The sequence below is a fragment of the Varanus komodoensis genome, unplaced genomic scaffold, assembly GCF_004798865.1.
Source record: "Varanus komodoensis strain SLA01 unplaced genomic scaffold, ASM479886v1 scaffold9, whole genome shotgun sequence".
NCBI classification, from domain to species: domain Eukaryota; kingdom Metazoa; phylum Chordata; class Lepidosauria; order Squamata; family Varanidae; genus Varanus; species Varanus komodoensis.
The window spans coordinates 29,169,092-29,186,084 of record NW_025336598.1 but is presented as its reverse complement, the minus strand read 5'-3'; the positions used below and the strand labels follow the sequence as shown (position 1 = coordinate 29,186,084).

The 16,993-nt window shown below is 43.1% G+C and overlaps 1 protein-coding gene across 1 annotated transcript; it reads right to left on the bottom strand.

Annotated features, from left to right (window-relative positions):
• Positions 1–130: 130 nt before the first annotated feature.
• Positions 131–10,389, bottom strand: SPC25 (SPC25 component of NDC80 kinetochore complex). The gene is made up of 7 exons (XM_044418212.1): positions 10,289–10,389; positions 9,378–9,535; positions 8,547–8,612; positions 5,725–5,871; positions 4,335–4,430; positions 3,363–3,461; positions 131–341 (listed from the first exon to the last, which is right to left on the bottom strand). Exons 2-7 carry the CDS (start codon positions 9,529–9,531, stop codon positions 217–219), a joined length of 687 nt encoding a protein of 228 aa, XP_044274147.1. The 5' UTR covers positions 9,532–9,535; positions 10,289–10,389; the 3' UTR covers positions 131–216.
• Positions 10,390–16,993: the final 6,604 nt, after the last annotated feature.

The window sequence follows — 16,993 nt, the reverse complement described above, 5'->3', positions numbered from 1 at the left end:
AGCTCAGATCTACCACTGAAACTTTTGCATAGCCTGATCTGACTCATTGGAAGGCAGGGGCGATTGTCAAAGATCGTGCAGCCTGTACCCGCCTACTTCCCCCAGTGCTGTTTCAAAAATCAGACACTTAAAAAACCTCCTAGCTTTTATTCTTCTATTCAGAAAGAAAAAGTAGCAAGAACTGGTATACAGACATTTTACATATATAGCAACACATCATTTAAAAGTCAAAGCAATGAAGGCCTTCCTGACGTTAGCGATAAATGCAGAAAAATTGTTGGTTTCTCTCACTTTTAGCTGCAATTCTTCTATACAGTCCAGGGGAGGAGAACAAGAGATCACTAAAAGAAGCAATGAGACAAGTCAGTTCTACTTTGAAAATAAACATATCCTAACATGGCAACATATATTTATACTTATTTTCAGGCATCCCCATCATAAAAGACTGGTGCAAAGTGTTCTGCATTAGTCACGGAAAACATTATCTTTAGCTTCCTATTTCCTGTGAATATGGCCCTGCCCCTTAAGAAGAGCTGCCACTTGCTTCTTGCAGATTCCAGGACAGCAGCCCTGCAGTTCCAGATATTCTGCAATTGGCACTGGCCCTTTGGGTGCCTGCTAAGATGCTGAAGTGGTTAATTCCAAGACTGCTTGGTCATGTTGTGTTGAAAGACCAGACTAGAATTTAGTTAATAACTAAATTTAGTTCCTTTCTTTAGTTATTAAAGGGACTTTTAATTATTAAAGGAAGGTTGCACAAGCAGCAGAGCGGTTTCTTCAAGCAGAAATAAGACTGGGAAAACAGAATAGGGTGAAAACCCGAAAGAAGCACCCTAGAAGTCAGTTTAAAACAGGTGTTGGAGCTATGTCAACACTTTTTAGCCAAAATCTCTGGCTGGCCATAACGGGTCCCCAGCATTTGAGGTACTGTGTGCCTGTGATTCTGCACACACTACCTCACACTAGTTAGTGGGTGTTTACACGGCACTATAATCATCCAGGGTCTCTCCTGTGCTTTCCAAGCATTTCCCAGGCCTTTTCTAAGGAGAGGAAAATATAGTATTTTCTGGAAATGGCACGATGAACTGCAACAAGATGTTTGTACTTTTGTGATTCCATTCTACAGCAGCAGCACCTTGTGATTGTGTGATGCACTGGTTCAACCTTTTTAGAGTTGGGGACTGGCAAAAATAGGAAAATTATTTTGGGGACCACTGAGGCAGAAATAAAAAGCATTATATACATAATATAGTATTCTGTTTATCAGTTTTTAAATATAGTACCAAAAAATGAAAATTCTCTAAAATAACCAGAAACTGAACAGTAAAAAATGCTAAGAATAAAATATTGAAATTAAATGTAATCAAATACACCTGAACTTTTTAGAGAGCAATATGTAATTCAAATAAGGCTACTGCAAAGGCTGTTGTTGCTTCTGTTCAAGAATACTTGATCAAAAATTTACAACAGCAAAATACAAAATCAATATAAATGCAATACTATGCTAAAGCAAATACAAATTCAAATGCAATATTAACAGCAGAGCAATACAAAATCAAACAAAGTTACTTATTCATAATGTTAAATATGAAATACAATGAACCCCACCCCTTTGAACCCCCATACACACCAGCACAGACTGGCTGAGAAAGCTCAGCACAATCCTGCCTCAGCATTTCCCTTCCCAGCAAAAAACGCAGCAAAAAAAGGGAAAGGCCTGGCCGGCAGGGCCCAGCCCAGAGGGCAGACTGGCCCGGAGCAGTTCTGGGCTGGTTCCCATTGGGCTGCCTCTGCCCTCCCCAGCCTCCTTGGCAGAGGAAGAGGTGGGGAATTGCTGTTTCTCGCAAGCGAGGTGCATCTGTCATGCGCACACACAACATCTGCTCTTCACAGAATGGCAAGAAACGCCGGCAGACCAGCAGTTGGAAACCACTGGTGTAATGAAGCATAGAGAGAGGCAGAGAAAGAATCCCTCCTCCCCCGGATGTGTAACACACACAGAAGAGTGCTTCTTAATCCTGCAAAGAATCCAGATGCAAATACTTGGGTCAAGCAGCAGGTTAAAAGCCTCATGGTGAGAAGCCCAGCTCTTGAGAGGCATTTTAACTTTCTGAAATGAAGAAAAGCATGCAAAAGCTGGGAAACAACGAAAGGGCGGTTAAAGAAAAGGTGGTGTGAGCATCAGCAGAAGCCTGGAAGGCCAGATCCATCTCTGAGCCTGGTTTAAAACCAGAAGGCAGCACAGTAGACAATGGCTGGTGAGACAGCGTTGACTCTGAACCAGTGCCTGGGCAGGGTAATAGACTGGATGAGGGTTAACAAACTGAAGCTTAACCCAGACAAGGCAGAGGCATTATTGGTAGGGGGAGCCTCAGCTGGAGTGGGCCAGGATTCGCCCCATCCTGGACAGGCTTGCAGGCTCTCGAAAAGACAGCGTGTGGACTCTGGGAGTGCTCCTGCATCCAGGGTTGCCCCTGGAGTACAATCTGGCCACAGGACGCATCTGTGACCAGGAGCATCATTTATCAACTCTGGCGGATGTATCAGCTGTGTCCCTATCTGGACAGGCAGGACCTAGCCATAGTAATCTATGCACTAGCAACCTTACATTTGGACTGCTGCAATGCACTTTACATGGGACTGCCCTTGAAAACAGTCTAAAAATTTCAGTTGATACAGAGCAGGGCAGTCCATCTGCTACCTGGGATGCGCTGATATAAACGTATAAGCCCTCTTCTTTATCAGCAGCACTGACTACCAACTGAAGTCCAGTCCTGCTTCAAGGTGCTCACATCGAAAGTCCGAGATGGCTATGGGGCTGGATATCCAAAGGAACGCCTCCTCTCACACACACCTACCCAGACCCTCTGATCATCCAGAGCTCCTTCTGTGAGCCACTGCTAAAGGAAGGCAGCTATGAGAAGGGTCTTCTCAGTTGTGGCGCCCCATCTATGGAACCAGACACTATTCAGTATTCACGTTTGGCACCAGGTCAAAACCTTTTTATTTTCCCGTCATTCTGATTGTTGAACAGATGATTTGATTTTATATTGGTTTTTATTCAGATTATGATAGAATGGTTGCAGTGGATCAATATTCTGTGTTGTGCATTATCATTTCATTTTTTGTTAATTGTGGTTATTATCTTTGAAATTATTATTATGGGTATTGTTGTTATTACTGTGTTTTATGCAGTAAACTTTTCTGAGAGTGTTTGCTATAGAATGGTCTGTAAAAACTTTAAATAAATAAATAAATAAATAAATATACAGATGACCAGGAAGTTTTGAACAAAGGGTCCAGGGAAATGCAGATTGTTAATCCAGTTAAAAACAATAACATGAAACACTGTTTATGCATACCTTCATATGCTCCCTCTTCATTTATGGAAAGGGTAAGTATATATGGCTTGTCAAAATCCTTCTGATCAATACCGTGGAATATAAATTGCAAATGATTTGCTAGATGCAAGAAATGAGAATATATTCAGACACTGGAATATGTCAGATAGAATCTATTTGTATGCTCTTCAGTTCACCACAGAGTTGTAGCCTTATATATACTGTATTTGTCTCAAGTCAATGAAATCACATGATATGGCAATCTCGCTTCCCTCTGTTGAGATATAGCACCAGTTGTTACATAATTTCTTGAATTATACTTCAGAGACAGTGGATTGTCTGCAACTATCTCGCCCAGGGGTTTCTGGCTGATTTCCCTCTGAAACCCCCTAAGGCTGGAGGACTACAGAACCTCACGGGAGGTGATGCAGCAGGCACAAGCCCTTCCACACACAGAGGCCTCCATCGGATCACAGACCTCTCATGAACAGGAAGACTTGTGGAAAGGCTCCGACCAGCGATTTATGCAACATGAGCCAGCAATCCCTCACGCAAAGTTCAGCTATCAGTTTTTAAAAACATTGAATCCTGAATAATCTGTGCCATGTTCTGTCCCTAAAGTTTTACATATTGAATGCCTGGCTTGAAAAATCCTCTTTTCCTCCTTATCCCTGCAAAGCAAGATCAGCACTTGTAACTCTGATAGTAACGATCAGTTAGAGGGTGCACCATTTCCCACCCTTTCCATAAGAGAACTGGAGCTGTTAGACAACAACTGGAGGGCATTTTCTCCTGCAGGAGCCTTTTGTGGTGGGCATTAGGCAAACCTGTATGGCAGCTTCTTTCCACTCAAACTTACTCTTGTGTTAGGACAATATTCAGCAAAAGGCTGACTCCTTCTTACTGGGAGGAACAGTGAATGCATCAGTGCTGCTATAGAAAGCTGACATTAGTCACTCTCTGAAATACAAGACATATGCACAGCAGTCTTACCACTGGTTTTGCGTATTTCTAACCCAAGTCGCTCTTTAAATAGCATTTCGGCCTTACGGAGCCTTCCCTCCATTTCTTCTGTCACTTTGTTTTTAGCTGAGATCAAAACAAAACAAAACCAAAAACATCAAGATTTCTCCCAAACCTTTAAAGCTAAGGATTTTTTAAAGTGTTGGGCAAATTTAACAAACCATCATTAAAAAACCCTATCTGCCACCATAAAGCTTTTGTTTCCTTGATGCGGCTTGTTTATTTAACTCACACTGACCACCTTCTTGATGTGAACCTGATTGTCCTAATGCAACGTTTAGTTTTTCATTAAAAATGTCAAATGACCTTGCTAGCATGAAGAAAATACTACATTCAGAGCACCTGATTGGCTGTGTCCCCATTCTATCTGATTCTCCAATAGAGAGATCAGTAGTGCCACATGAAGGCCTTGTCATCTCCTCCTTCATTTGCTAGAGCAAAGGAGGCCTAGCACTTCCCTGGCAGTGCCAGCAGATGGCATCACTCCTGGTCCAAATGGCTCCTGAACTTGCCAGCACATCACTGACTGCACCTGTTCAAGGCCTCTGCCCTGCTTCATAGGGACTCAAGAGTCCCCGTGACCTACGTCCTTGTGTAATTTACACTGTAGTAAACCTACCGTTTTGTACCCCTAGGACATCATCAAAATATGCCTATAATTTTTTTTTTAAAATACCCCCAAATTTCAGCCTCCTGTCCTTTACCTTTCTATAAACCTTTCTTTCTAAAAACATGCCTGGCATAACAAAATGCTCCCAAATTTACACAGGAATGGTTTTGTGGGGTACCTTTATTGCTCACACAAAGGAATAAAGGTACCTCCTTTTGAAAGCCAACAGTTTGAGCTAAAACCTCCAAAACCCAGAACTAAATGCCATTAAGAGACTTTTTTTTACACAAGTTTAAAATTTGAATGCCAAATTATTATTATGCATTGCAAACATTAATAAGATAGTATTGTATTTGCAGCTGTTCGTGTTATGCATAGCCTCAAGAAAGTTTAGGTCTTAAATTTTATGTACTTACTAAAAGCTATTGTAATGCGGACTGAAACCTCCTGGGGGAAACATTCAACCAGAACAAATGCATTTCATAGGCAGCATTTCCCTTGCCTGAGCCATTCTTTTCTGGGGTAACAAAATGCCCCCAGATGCAATTAATGTAAGGTTTCACTTAATGCAGGATTAACTATTGATACTGCTAGATCAGTATAGAATAGGCAGGCTGCTAATTCACACTTAGTAAATTTAGTATTGATTTCACTACATGAGAATTTCCATATAAGAAACTGGAAAGTATTCTTAACTTGCACAGCACAACCCTACATTTTTGGAATGCATTAACTGTTAGTGCAACTTACTTTCCTTTTTTCTGATTAACTCTTCCTTGAGCTCTTGGATGCTAACCATCAAGTCTTTCTCTTGCTTTTCTCCATCATGAATTCTATCAAGAACTTCTGATAATTTCTCCTGTTTTTCTTCAATGGATTTGTTCTTTTGACAGAGTTCTGCATGGAACAGGGAAAATTGGAGGCTGAATCCAGTGGTATTAGTCCAGTGAAGCAGAATCAGATACAGAGGGGAATTGCCCCTTTCCCCTGCACACCCTCAAAATCTGTTCTGAAGAAACCTCTCCAGAACTAATTTCCAGATGATGCAGAGGGCACTAGGACAAAGGAGAGAAAGAAAATCTTGCTGTGCTAATGGATTTTCACTAATGCAACAACTCTGGATGTTTACCCTTAATGCAAAAGTTATCTACAAATCTGGCTCTCTTCATAAGTGGCACATTCAGAATGTGTCCCTCTCACATGGAGAGAAAGCAATGTAGTGTAATGGCTAGGGTGCTGGACTGGGACCTGGAAAACCCAGGTTCTAGTCCCCATTCAGCTGTGAAGCAACCCAAGTGACCTTGAGCCAGTGGTTAAGAGCATGGGACTGGGACTCAGAGGATCTGGGTTCTAGTCCCTGCTCAGCCATGGAGCCAATGGGGTGACTTTGGGCCAGTCACAGACTCTCAGCCCAACCTACCCCACAGGGTTGTTGTTGTGGGGCTAAGATGGAGGAAGAGAATGATGTTAGCTGCCTTGAGTCCTTTGTAGGAAAAAGGCAGGATATAAATTGAAAAATAAACAAATAAATCTAGACTCAACACTGGATTTATGCTATTTCAACTTAATAGTCATGTTTCTGTTGGCCTCTACCATATGTGAACTGCTTTGAATTATTTGAATTCGATATAAATGATACATATTAAATGGTATCACTAGCACTGAAGATTCATGATTGCAAAAATAAAATACTATGCTTACATTTGTAAAATGATAAAAAAGATAGCCACTAAGTTACTTAGCGACATATCTTCTGGATATCTTATTTACATATTTGGAATCAACATAATGTTGGTGTCATCTTTGGGAGGAAACAGAGCTATGGCCCGCACAGTAGGGAGCGCAAGAGTTACAGTCAGATACACATTTGTTCCATTGCAAGATATTTGTTTAAAGCCCAGTGAAAGTGTGTCCAAACCACATCACAGTCTAGACTGAATATGTGTTTCTACTTTAAAGTGCCTAAGAGCCATGCTGGGTCAACCAAAGTGCCATCTAGTCCAGTGTTCTGTTCACACTGTGACCAACCAACTGCTTATGGAAAGCGTACCAGCAGCATAGGCACGCAAAACCACCTTCCCACCATGTTCTCCAGCAGGAGGTGCACACAGGCATGCTGATACTGGATGAGGCAGGTAGCCTTCTGGAATAGATTACACCATAGATGTGTATAAGGGGAGTACAATCTCGGTGGTTTTATTTTCAGTTTCTTTTCTAATTTTGCCCAACATGGTATTTGCTATCTGTGCAGTGCCTGCAGCCTCAATGCAATGACTCTTACAGTAAGCCCTGCCCTGCCCATCCCATAGAATTATAGCTAGAGATGACTGCTTCCCACTTGTTTTGTATATTCCATTAGGTTCCCATAATCTAGGTATTTTAAAGTCAGGCACTCCAGAACACCCCCCCCCCTTTGGCCCAGAGATGTCTAGTTTTGTGCAGAAACACATATCCCTCCCCAGATGTCTCTGCAAGTGCATCTTCTACTATGGCATTTGGCCTCTTTGACTATCATCTTTCACCCTATGCTCATGCCCTATTTCCTCTCCTTCTACCTTTGGGATATCAGAAACATTTTTATCTTCTTCTTCTAGGAATAAGTCAACTCGAACGAGTTGCTTCTGGGCTTCTGTTGGCCTCCCAGATGCTCGGCCACCTTTTCATGTTTATTGCCATCGGTCTTGTTCCATTTCAGTTCAAGAAGAACCTGTCCCTCTTGTGCAGGCCCAGCTTGCCCCAAGATGTCCCCCAAATGCCTAACAGATCTGAAACCCTCTTCCCTGCACCACTGTCTCATCCATACCTTGAGACTCTTCAGACTTGCCTGTCTGGCTGTGAAACAAGCAACCTTCTACCTAACAACCTAAGTTTGGGTTCCAGGATCTCACATCTACATTTCCTCTTGGCACTGGTACCAACAGGGACCACAACCACTGACTCCACCTCACCCCAAAGCTATCCAGAATGTGTGAGATATCCACAACTTTCATACTAGGTAGGCAATTTACAATGTGGTCCATATTCCCATCACAAATCCAGCTTTCTGTTTTGGCTTATTTTAAAGTATAAAATATAAATCCAACATGGAAGTTTGCATACTTAAAAACCTGTCAATTTGCACAGGCTTAAGAATGCCAGTAGATAATGGCCACTACTGAAAATAGGACACAAGAGCAGGAAAAGAAATGCAGGAGGAGGAATGACAGTGGTGATTTAAATAATCTCTTTGGAAAAAGAACTGCACCTGGGATGGTTTGGCTACCAAACAGAATTAATTTAACTCATAATTAAATCCTCTTCAGAAATTCTACCCAATCAAACCTTTGGATGAAATATTTATGCATTGTAAAGATCAAATGAAAGCTGCAGGGCTGCCTGTGCAGCATTTATCTATGTACTTAGACTTGAAAAGAAACCTAAAGCAAAACTGATCCAAATATTCCACTTTTAGTAGACTAACACCCCAAATAAAAAGTATATTTGAAGAATCCTGCTTTTCTGTATGCTTTGACATCACAAATTAGCTCATGTAAAAGAGTTTTAGGAAAAACAAGAATAGACTCATACTATACCATTTGTGTACTCGTGAATTTTTTTGATTATTTCATCTCCTTCTTTCAGTCTCTTCGACCATTTTTCTGTAATTAAAAAGAAAGTGATCTGCTGCCAACAACCTGGAAATATTTATGCTAGTTTATAACCACATGCAAAGCTGTCAAAAGATATGAAGATTGTTCTCATGAGTTATTCAAACAAGGCAAACCTCACAGAATTTTCTTGACAGCAAGGATGGACAATGTGCAGTCTCTGACTCCCATAATATTTCAGGATTGGCTATGCCAGCTAGGGCTGATGGGAACTGTTGGCCAAAACATTTGGAGGGCCCCAAGTTGCCCCTCCCTGCTTTATACCCAGATGTAGTTCCCTGTGCCCAACTCTGCCCACAAAGAACATGGGACTGAGTTGGGATCCAAAGAGCCTGTCTCCCAACCACCTCTCAGTCATAGCAAGGGGAATGTGGCACACTCCTTTTTCTAGGCTGCATTTTGTATAGAAAACTGTGTTCATTGGTGCAGTTGCCCTGTCTCCCTCTCTCCCAAGGACTGCGAGTGACATTGGCTCAGAAGTCAGAGCTACACAAGTACTTATCCCAGTGAACCTGATATAGGTCACGCATTCCTTAGAGAAGGGAAAGAACCATTCTGGTTGAGAGTCTGCAGTGGAGGAAAGGGCTGGCCCTCCTTTCCATCCCATTCCACAAGACAGCCTGGAACAGACTGCAACAGCAGGAAAGAGTCTGCTGGGGGAAGCAAAGGCTGCAGCCCCCAGGCTGTGCATCCCTAATGCAGTGGGACGTCCCAGATGGCAGCACAATGGCAATAAAAATCTGCAGACAAGTTTACCTGAAAGATTGCTTATGGACTCATACCACAAATCTCTTAGTCCCAGAGTCTGCTCAACAGGCTCATTGCAACAAGTGGCTTGGAACTTAGTCCAAAATTCCTTGATCTCTTTTTCAAGTATTGCCAGTTCATCATCATCTTTGGTCTGGGCCATTTTTCTGAAAAAAGATTAGGGTAGGATCCCACAGAAGTTTTGTGAGCTACATGAAAGTCATACAATGTAACTTAACTGTTTATTAACAAATCACACGTATCCAAGCCATTTAGACTTTACACACCAAACCCTACAGATGTAAGAGCTTTCTGCAGCATTTCCAGTGGTTGAATTCTTTTCCCACTTTAAAACATCATAAAACACACCTTCAGTCCGTGTCTGTATGTATGTGTGTTTGCATGTATTTCAAGAGAATCAGTGAAGGAAGCAAACAATGCCAAATGACCTAAGACAGAAGCAGACAGATGGACAGCTATCCTGATTGTCTACTTCCTTTTCCACATCTTTCTACAGGCGGTAGCAGGATACTTTCAAAATAACTTAAATTTTTTTTCTTCCGCTAAGTCTCCATTTCGCATAGACTATTCAGACTTTTAAAAATAATATTAATAGTTCTGGAAGCACGATGTCAGGCGATTTAGCAGGAATATCGCAAGCTTTTATAAAAGCGTACAGCCCTCATGATGAAAAGAACAGTAAAGCAGAAACGTCATTTTAGGAGTCACCCCGAGATATAAAGACGTTCGAGAAGAGGTGGGTCCTGCCCTCCGAAGCGGGCGAGATGCCGACCTCTGGGAGCCTGCCGAGGGAACCGAGTGGCTCCAGGAGAGCGCCGGACTTTTGCTCCCACTCCTGCCGTGGCGCCTCCAGCAGAACCACCCGCCGCGCGCCCCGGCCACGCGTCCCCGAAACTCACCCGCTCCGTCCCCATTTCCAAACTTCCACCCCTTTCGCGCCCTCGATCAACGGCCTCTCCCCCTTATTGGTCCCGCGCGCGAGAACCAGAGAGTGAACGGAGCTGGCGATTGGTGGGAGGAGGAGGGGGAAGGACCAGCGCTGAGATGCTCTTTCGTTATTGCACGAGAGAGGCGCTGGGTGTGACGGGAGTTGTAGTTCGATCTTTTCTTCTTTTTAAACTCAAGCTAGCCGCCTTTGTGTTGTGAGCAGAATGCGGAGGGGGCGAGAAAAGGCGGAAGATATGATGGGCTTCCCTGGGTCTCATAGGAAGAGCCTGGTGGGTCACAGCAAAGGGACCTCCTGCCACCTCCTGCTTCCCACAGTGACCGGCCAAATGTATCCGCTGTCCTTTTACTATGTTTTTTACGCTTTAGGGTGCAATCCTGTCCATATTTAGACAGAAAAAATGCTACAACCCTCAGCATTCCGCAGCTAGCATAAGGAGTGCTGGGATTTGTATCCAGCACATCTGGAAGTCAAAAGTTTGATTTAATGGGAAAGTGTCCTGCACTTTTTATTGACAGAACTGCCTCTATTATTTTTTTAAAACCGGAACATCATAATTCCAGAGCTGAAACTTTCTGCATCTTCAACCTGCATGTCTGAAGAAAATTTCGCCTGGTAAATTGAGGCCCCATTAGGCAGTCAATAATAGTAACAATACATAAGCATTCACAACGGGAAACTTGCCACCGCTTCTCTAAGCTCCGAGGTAAGGAGGCGCCACGGAGTGGTGATAGAGCCTGTGTTTAGCAGCCAGAAGGGCTCAGGGTTCGAGATCCAGGATCTTCAGGTAAAAAGATGTTCGGGTAGAAGCTGATAAGGTTTTTCTCCGTATCATCCCTTAGAGAGCCACTGCCTCTCAGATTGGAGCCCGCTGCCTGGGAATGCTGGGAGTTGTAGTCCATGGGCAACTGGTGGGAGAGGGCTGCACTAAGGGATGTCTATAGGGACTGTACAGCTGCTAGTTCTGGGTAGACGGGACACAAATATGGTTCAGACCATCATGTGAAGCTTTCTATTGGCCACTACTGCAAAGCAACCTAGTAGTACAGCATCGTGCAACACATAAAAGTCATAGCGAAGGGGCTAAATGAGAGGACTCTTGGGTCTTTTAAAAGCAGTAGTAACAGATACACACTGGGCACCAAATAGAATGATGCAAATCAAACTTCGTTTTTTATAATTCTTAAGATTGAGGCAAAAGTTAGTTGTTTCAAGAAGTGGCGGTATGTTTGGGAGTGATAGGAGTGAGAGGATGATTTGAAGCAAGGGAGTAGAAAGATGTAAAAAGGTAACAAAGAAAATTACTTAACCCAAAGGAGAGGAGGGGCTAAGATCAGATAGCACAAGGTGTGAGAAAAGGCAGGATGGCCAAACACTGACGCAATGATTTCCTGATTGTTTATTGACAAGCTGGGCAGAACAAAATGAGCCTATTGTAGCCCACCGGGGGCAGGGCTGGATTGGGAAGAAGGGCCGGTGTTGGGGCAGCATGGAGTAGGTGGGCAGAAAGAGTAAACTCCTGGTACTCCAGCCAATTAAGGGAAAGGAGGAGGGAGAAGTGGCCGGGAGCAGGGTTCAAAAGGGGGGTGTGAACATATGCTCAGGTGAACAGGAAAATGGGAAGGAAACCATTTTTTTCTGTTCCCCTTGTTGCAATAAAGTTTTAAAAAGAACTCTCTGCATGCTTGGAATATTTTTCTCTTCCTACAGAAAGGAAAGAGCGTTTTTAACAGGTGTGAACCCCAAGAAGGCTCATAGATAACAAATGGGCTATGTTTCTGAGCTTACCTTATTACACATATGTAATGGATCCTGTTTTATAACTGTATAATAAGTTGCATGTTGTAGGCTTATATAATACAATCATTTTCATAATTTTCCATGAAATGTTGAGCACAAATATAAAAGTTAAAGGGAAACAGGGATCCACTTCAGGTTGTGCATACTACTGTGTTTTACCCCTATCTTGCCAACGTATTAGCAGGCTAACTGTTGCTTTTTTAGGGAGGAAAAAACTGGAAACATCAGCTACTCACAGAATATTAAAATGTTAATAACAAGCAGGCGAACATTATTTTAGCTTCTGTTTCGTTTTATTTAGTATAAGCATAAGTGCTTTTCTGGTTTCAGAAACATCTTCGTAGTCACTAAGGCTCAGGGCTGAACCCATGATGAGCCAAGACAAGTCACCTGGCTCAGGTCCTGCACCAATCCAGAGAAACAGTGGATCATGCAGTCCCCCACTCCTCTGCTAATGATGTCCACCACCTGCCACTGCTGAGCCTCGCTGCCATCTACAGAACTGTCTGCCCCACCTTTGGGCCGCCTGCCTGCCTCCATCCAGGAAAAATGGCTGTAGCCTGGGTATGTGTTTCGGCAGGAGGCTGTATCACTAGCTTTTGCTTAGCACTGCTACCATTTTGCCAGGGTGCTGGAAACTGCAGTTATCACAGCAAACCTCCGTCTTGCCTAATTGCCCCAAAGCCTCTCTCCGTGCAAGGTTGAACCTGTAGGCCAGTGGTGAGGAATGTGTGGTTCTCCTGATGGTGTTGGCCTTCAGTTCCCATCAGCCCTTGCCAGCATAGCTAAGGGTAAAGGATCATGTGAGTTGTAGTCCAACATTTAGAAAGCCATACATTCTCCACCCTTGCTGTAGATAAATCCACAGAAACTAGGATTTAATGTAGGTTGTACCAAAAAGGCATCACTGGAGCGAAAGCACAGTGCACTAAATGGGTGTATGGGGGGCAAGATATAATATCTTGGGTTGGCCCCACTGATGTTGCAATCCTTAACCCACTGGGCCATCATTCCCAATGGCAACATAGTGGTAATTACTTCTGAATGGGCATGCTGCACCAAGTTCTAGGCCAGAATGAGATAGTAAGTGAGTCCTTGTGAATAAATAGCAGGCGTACTAATATTAGGCCATGCCTTCTGAAACTGGTTCTTCATTGTGGTCATAGGCTGCATATTTATTTCATGACACTTGCCTTGAGTTTAGGAAGACACACACATCTCCCTTGTACTTTTTAATTGCTATTTGTTGCTTCTTAATGAGTGCTGGATATGGTAAGAAGAACAGAAGTCCTTCATATGCCTGTTGAAAAAATGGTTCTTTGCAACATGCCTTGCTCTTTAGTGCAGTTCTCCTAAGGGTTGCTTTGCATGCTTACTTGGACTTTTGGATCCTATGTATTCTATTTTTACCTGTTGTCTAGCAAACTGCCAACATGTCTTGTTCTAGTTCTGTCTGTGCGGGTGCTGATTAGAGACCATTGGATGCACAATAATGGCTTCCTTGCTGCTCTATTATTCTCCCATTGATGAAAATATATTCACAGTACACAAAAGGGAGCCAACATTATCTGAAGTAGTTTTGCGAGCGATTCTCAGTTCTTTTATTAGGAGCACTGATCTCCAATTTAAAAGACCATCTGTTTTATGTGACAGTGACAGACTGTTGTTCCTTGTCTCCTGGAAGAAAGATTTTTTTAAAAGTTTTGAAAGTTGCACATGAAGTGGTGTCCGTAAAATTCTGCCTAAGTGGGAAAACCCTGGTAAGTATGTCACACAGGCTTTGCAGATAAATCCTCCACTGTCTGGCAAAGAGACCTATACAAGGAGATGCAGTTGAAAATGGTTGCTTTTATTAACAAGACCAACAGTAGAAGCAGGCAGTGGCCCCAGATCAGGAGCGACTCCAGGCCCATTAGGTGCTAAGTTCCAGTGCCGTGTGCATGGTGAGGGTGCAACTGCTTCAAGAGTGCAGAGCCTTGGGCTTGGGAATGAAATCTGACCCTCTGGAGGTCACCAGAAGGACCCACACCCTTCCCCCTAGTCGCCAAATATTTGGTGGTTTCCCAGCTTTTGTATGGTACAAGTACAACCCAGGTTCAGACCTCTTGGCCACATGGTAAGGGAGGGCTTATATCCAACCTCTGTTTGCAAACCAGTGTAAGTTTGTTTATTTTCCTGTTGGTTTGTCTAAACGAAGGCTAGGCAAACTTTTTGGTAGTGCAATAAATTGTCTTGGTTACTACCAAGTATGGTAATGCAATAAATTGTCTTGGTTGCTACCACAAAAAGGCTTCCCTGAGATGTCTGGCAAAGGACAAGTAACCTGCCCAAAAGACTGAGTTCAAGACGGGTCTGTGTTGAGCCTCAGCACATGAAGCAACTCCTTTTCAGAAACCAAACGCTTCATTTCTGAATCATAGCTGTCAGCTGTCAGTAAATAAATTTGATGTTTTAAACAAGTGGGAGAAGCAGGTCATCTGACTGAGCACCTAGAAAGGTATCCAGGAGCACACTGGTGCCTAGGGAAACCTGTTAACTATCCTTGGTCTAAAGCATTTTAACTGTGCACTTCAGCCAAACTGGCTCTCAAAGCAGCTAAAATGAAGTCAGTGAAAACAAGGCAGCCTCTGTCTTACCATCTTAAATGTGATATGAAAAAGATAAAATGTTACAGATCATTTATAATGACCAATTTGGATGAAAACAGTTCAACAAGACGAGGAGTCAAATGAAGCTGGTCTCCCAGTGGTGCTGATGGAGTGAGCCCTATTTCCCCACTCCTCTGCTGCAGCAGATGGAATGGCTGCTAATACAGGGCAAAGAGACAAGAAAGGAATGAAATGAAGTTGGTGTCTCAGTGGAGTTGCCAGAGAGAGCCCTGGGTTTCAGCTCTCCTAGTTGCGGTGAAGTTAGTATGGCAACCTGTAGAGGGAGAGCTTTTCCCTTTTGAGCTTTCTGTTAATATTCTATCTGCATAAGGCTAGTAACAAGAAAGCTAAGGCTCCCATCCTTTACCCACTCACCTGGGAGTAAGCCTTACTGAACTCAGTAAGGCTTTCTTCTGGTTGGACATGCATAGCATTGCACAAAGGCATTTTGACTAATAAGGCTTATATTGATGCTTCCATAAATTACTTTGTAAAGCAAGCATAAAGCTTTCATTAGCTGGATTCTAAAACGTGTGCAACATTGCTTTCATTTTATTTCAGAGTGTAAGCATTGATTACTGGTAGCAATCTAGGATTCTCTGAACTCTGTATGAATCCAGTAGACTGCAGAAGCTTTGTATTTTACAAAGTCCATCTTTCTGTTTAGACTGAAATTCATAATACCTGTGGATAAGAATAACATGACTTTTATGCAGTGCTTTTTTGTAAAAAAAAAAAAAAAAGTGCCAGAACTCACGTCACACACATAAACATAATGGTCGCCTGAAGTCTGAAGAGTCTCAAGGTATGGATGAGACAGTGGTGCAGGGAAGAGGGTTTCAGATCTGTTAGGCATTTGGGGGACATCTTGGGACAAGCTGGGCCTGCACAAGAGGGACAGGTTCTTCTTGAACTGAAATGGAACAAGACCGATGGCAGTAAACATGAAAAGGTGGCTGAGCATCTGGGAGGCCAACAGAAGCCCAGAAGCAACTCGTTCGAGTTGACTTATTCCTAGAAGAAGAAGATAAAAGTGTTTCTGATATCCCAAATATCTGATATCCATGTCCCCTGGATTTCAGTAATTGTGCTGCCTTGAAAGTCAAGTGCTGCAGTTTTTCTCCTATGTATTCTTATTAAAATGTGGTAATTTTGAACAAAACAAATGAACTGAATTTTGAATTTGTGATTATTTTTTATTGAGCATAGGCATAGCCTTCTTCATTTTTCTGGTGTGAATATTATTGACTTCTGAGAGGGAGAAAAAATCCACTGTCGGCTTATTATATCTGAAATGCATGTTATTGCTGCCTTGAACTAGAAAACACAATGTACCGAAGGTCTCCAGTTAATGCCGCTAGGGACATAGTTTGCTTTGCTAGTTTTTCCTTCTCTTCTTGCCTAGTGTTTAGTGTTTGCCTAGCAACGCCTGACCCCAGCCATCACATAATGTTTACTCTGATATTTAGGCATACAGTAATTGTGAACATCTTCTCTTTCTTGCTTTAGTTCAGTGGTTTTTTAAACTGAACGCTGGGGAATCCTGGGATGTGATGCATCAGGTACTTATCTGGACTTGTCAGTGAGGAGATCAGGGATGACAAGCAAGCTTGCCCAGTGCTGCCCGTCTAGACCTGGTGAGGAGCTGGGCAGACTCCAGGCTTGTGGGATGTGCTTTGCTTTTTCCTAGACCCCCTAGTCTAGGAGGGGCCACAGCTCAATAGTAGACCACTCGCTTGGCATGCAGAAGAGCCCAGATGTCTTATCAGCGTGTTCGCACAGGGTGACAGTGAGGTGTAATAGGCCCGACTGCCAACCTATGTGAAATGGATAGGAAATCTAGCACTCTGGGGTTCCCTAGAATTTCCAGCTGTACAACATTACACACGATATAGTGAAATTAGATGGAGACATATTTTTCTCCTTTGCCGTAATGCTAGATTATGAAATCATTTCCCTTTCTTGGAAAATAAGGCTCTTGATGCTGCTAGTCCTGATGGCTAGATGCTGCCTTCAATATCAGAAGCAGTATACCTCTGTGCCAGCTGCTGGGGAACATGAGCGGGATGGCGCTCTTGCACTCATGTCCTACTTGTGGATACCCCACAGGCAGCTGGTTGACCCCTGTGTGAACAGAATCGAGACAGATGCCTGCTCTTATCCAACCTGGCTTTTCTTACGTTCTTCATGGATGCTGTGACCTATGAATA

Coding starts and splice junctions, on each gene's coding strand:
- SPC25 (XM_044418212.1), bottom strand. CDS start 9,531: ATGGCCCAGACCAAAGATGATGATGAACTGGCAATACTTGAAAAAGAG. Junction 4,431..5,724: donor GTTAATCAGAAAAAAGGAAA/GTAAGTTGCACT, acceptor TTTTGATCTCAG/CTAAAAACAAAGTGACAGAA. Junction 3,462..4,334: donor AGAAATACGCAAAACCAGTG/GTAAGACTGCTG, acceptor TCTTGCATCTAG/CAAATCATTTGCAATTTATA.